Source organism: Gavialis gangeticus, unplaced genomic scaffold (genome assembly GCF_001723915.1).
Source record: "Gavialis gangeticus isolate Ggan-Ray unplaced genomic scaffold, GavGan_comp1, whole genome shotgun sequence".
Lineage (NCBI taxonomy): Eukaryota > Metazoa > Chordata > Crocodylia > Gavialidae > Gavialis > Gavialis gangeticus.
This window is the reverse complement of record NW_017728996.1, coordinates 885,183-889,027: the sequence shown is the minus strand read 5'-3', so window position 1 is coordinate 889,027 and position 3,845 is coordinate 885,183. Positions and strand designations below refer to the sequence as shown.

General features: G+C 41.1%; 1 protein-coding gene across 1 annotated transcript in view; it reads right to left on the bottom strand.

Annotated features, from left to right (window-relative positions):
* The window catches only part of WDR76 (WD repeat domain 76), a gene marked incomplete at its 5' end in the record, with an annotated part of 22,383 nt that overhangs the window by 12,409 nt on the left and 6,129 nt on the right, over positions 1 to 3,845 (bottom strand). The window contains 2 exons of the mRNA XM_019503799.1: positions 1,188 to 1,243; positions 2,692 to 2,784. Coding sequence (XP_019359344.1) covers positions 1,188 to 1,243; positions 2,692 to 2,784 — 149 coding nt within the window. The remainder of the gene's footprint in view (positions 1 to 1,187; positions 1,244 to 2,691; positions 2,785 to 3,845) is intronic.

Sequence of the window (3,845 nt, the reverse complement as noted above, 5' to 3'; positions counted from 1 at the left end):
CAAAGGCCTTCTTAAAGTCTAGAAAGACTATGTCCACAGTGAGACCATCATCCAAGGATTTAGTCACTTGGTCTTAAAAGGCAACCTCAATGAGAATACCACAAAAATAGCTATTTTGGGGGGGGGTTGATCAAAAGATACTCATGATGCTATTTATGTTCCTTTCCTTGGAAAAATGATATAAGGAAGAATACACTGAACATAGTGAATTTGCTACAGATGCTGTATATGCACATGGGGATTTACAGGGACAGTATAACGTAATCAGAAGTCTAGACATGCCATACAGATACGGCTTGCTGATCTCTAACGCACTTGCTTGTGCGTGTGTGTGCTCTCTAGGCCTGTGCAAGTAGGCAGCTATTCGATCCAGCTATGGATCTGGCCACTTCGGATGCCAGCGATCCAATCTGGAGCTCCGGATCAGTTTCCCGCTTCGATCCGGAAGTTTTGTCACAAGTTTTGCCTATCAGCAGCTTGAGGTGCAGTTCCCCCCAAACCCCTGCATTGATCTGCTTGAAACTTGGCAGGCTTTGTGGCCTCACCAAGGGCCACTACCCCTGCAATTTTCACCCCTCTGTGGTGTAACACATAGACGTGACACAAGTTTTGCTTTCAAGAATTTGGGGTGCAGTTCCTCCCAAATCCCTGCATCTATCTTGTTGAAACTTGGCAGGCTTTGTGGCCTCACCAAGGGCCACTACACCTGCAATTTTCACCCCTCTGTGGTGTAACACATAGACGTGACACAAGTTTTGCTTTCAAGAATTTGGGGTGCAGTTCCTCCCAAATCCCTGCATCTATCTTGTTGAAACTTGGCAGGCTTCAGCAGAATGCTCTCAGCAGAAGCTATCACCCCTGCAAGTTTCATCTTAATCAGACAAAAAACAACAACGTTATAGATATTTCATTGATTCCCCATTATACCCTATGGCCGGATCTCCAAGGCAGCTCTGAAGCTTTTCCAAAGTGGTTCAGAAAGCCTAAAGAAGCCAGCGCTTAGATCCAGACATGCTGCTTCGGACACCAAAGCATCTGAAGCTTCTCCAGATCCAAAGCATGGTCTGAAGCCTTGCATAGCCCTAGTGCTTTCTATTATACACATTCAAGGAGAACCTCCACCCCCCATAGAATTAACAAAAAAACAAGTCACAGCATATCTCAGATATATGTTTGGGTTCTTTTACCTTTTGATCCCATGGGACTGTACTTTAGATGCTATTTTGCGAAGTCTTGCAGCTGACTGAAAAGTATAGAAATAAAAGTCTTAGAAGCATCAGATACTATACTTTTGTGTGAAAAATTAACTAAAGTAATTATATTGCTGTTTTAGTTACAAGAATGAACAAAAATATTAGGTTTTCACATTTATTCTATCAAAATGAATAATCTAACTTGTCCATTTTTTGCTTTGTAAATTATTTTCCTAACTTCCAATTTTTCAGACTAAAAAGGGAACCCAAGAGTCAAGTTGTGTTGCTTCTTTCTCTTGCTTTTACTACCCATGGCAAAAAATGGCACTGAGTTCTGCAGGTGGCATAAAACAACAAAGTCTGGTTCATCTAGCTGTTCTATACCTCCCCTACAAAAACACCAGAGCATGACCAAGTAGAAATAAAAATTCAAGAGAAAACTGTGTGTATGAAAACCAATGATATGTTCCAGTTTGAGGACACAAGTAGTTTTAGTTTAACAAAAAAAAAATCACAAGAGGCTGCACAAATGCTATAACATTGCTATCAATCAGGGACTTGGATTCAATACAACTGCAGACAGAGAAGCCTAGTGGGAGATAACCAAGCACTTGCTCATAGCATCATTTTCTCAGACATATGAAGCTCTCTAAAGCATAGCTGGTAAGCCCACCTTCGTAGAGGTGTGCGCAGATAAGAAAGATGCCTTAAACTTTGGGTACTACAAAGATATCAAAGATGACCATAAACCAGCCAACCAAGGTACTGGTTGCAGCAGCACTGTGGAGCTCAGCAAAAGCTGACTTGCCCTGCTTCTTGGGCAGGCTCTGTGGCCTGTGCCAAGATCCATAGAGCTGCAGCTAAATTAGTACTTAATTCAGTTTACAGCCTCCTCACACAATACTGTAGATACTTCATTGCACTCCCCATACCACACACCTAGGTACTGTTTCTGTTCCACTAGCTGGAAAGGAACTCTTGAATCTCAGCTTTATCCCTCCCTATTCTGTCCACACCCCTCAACCTATAAGCAAGTAAACAAGCACGTGGACTTTGCTGCATCACCCTGCTGCCAAAAGAGGATGCACAAGGAATTAAAAATAAAGAAGACACAGGAGAGAGAATGAGTCTGGGAAAAGGCTACAAAGACCAGGATCGGCGTATGTACGAAAAATGAAAAATGTTACTTCCTTAGCATTTTTTAGAGTACTCCCACAAAGTATTAGATAATAGTTAGTGTTATATCTTATCTGAAATCTCCCCCTTCAAAATTTTAGATTAAACTTCTACCAAAAAACTTGGTTCAAAGGATAGTCCAACACTGTGAAGTCTGGTGTTTCTTGGAGTTTTTATGCTCTCCTTCAAAGCACCTGGCATTGCGTACTAATGGAGACACGTTTCACAGCTACGTGGACCACGGGTCGTTTCTGTACAGTAATTACCATTCAAGTTAGTGCGCCAATATTTTGTGTGTACTCTCGAGAGAAACTATACAAACCTCATGCAGCTTCAGAGAAGCAAAAAAGTTAGCATTTTCTTTAATGTTCTTGAGTCTTTTTCTTTCATAGGCTGACAACTGCGAAGATCCCTCCTACACAAAATAAAGGAAGGCAATTATAGCGTTAATAAGCAGAGTGCATACGGAGGCCAGGACTGCCGAGAAGACAAAGAACTACACAAATTTTTCTTTTTATTCTAACAAACTAGAAACATTTAGAAGATGTGATGTTTCAAATATTTCTTGCGTTCTTTTATAGATAAGATTTTCTCTGTCTAAGATGAGCAGACATGCTTCTTCCAAATATCCGCTACTGCATGAAGTTATGAACAGCAAAAAGTATAAGCTACCTGAAGGATGGTTTAAAAAAACCTGAAGGCTTGGAGAAAGAAAATGTGTGCTGCACTGACCTCCTGAACAGCAGGGCTTTGCCAGAGCACTGCCGAAGGGACCAAAACCAACACCGTCACACACGAGCAGCAGAGCTGCTTCCACGCAAAGAGCTTTCCTATTGCTTTTCCCCACAACAGGAAAGAGGAAAACTAGCTCCAATCACAGAGTCTGATATTAAGGAGCTAATGGAAAAATTTTTGAGTTTGTGCCTTCTGGAGCACAGGTGGACATGGTGAGACTTCTGAGATGTGAAGAAATCTGCAGGCAAGGCAGTTAATACGGTAATTTTAGGAAAACCTTATTAATTCCATGTGTCAAGTATCCAGGTTGTAGCTGTATTGGTTTAGTGGAAACGGCAATCAGGACTCGTAGTAGAGATGATGTCTTTTATTAGGCCAACAAGATTTTTGCAAAAAATCTTGCAAACATCTTGTTGGTCTAATAAAAGATAATCTCTCTACTAGAAGTCCTGATTGCCTTAATTCCAAACACTGGCAGAAAGCAAGCAAGTTTTATTGCAGGATGGGTGTGTTCTGTGCACATGTGTACACATGCATGCACACACACACACACGCATGCAGCCATGAACATGCATGCATGCACTTTTGAAGATTCATGCTTGAGTTCTCCATGAAAGTTAAAATTCTTTTAATAAAATATTGTGCTCCTAATATGATACTGAAATAATAAGTAAGGAAGCACCCAGAATGGGCTGCTTATATCAGAACAGCAAAGCCTGTAAAGAGAGATCGTTATTAGCT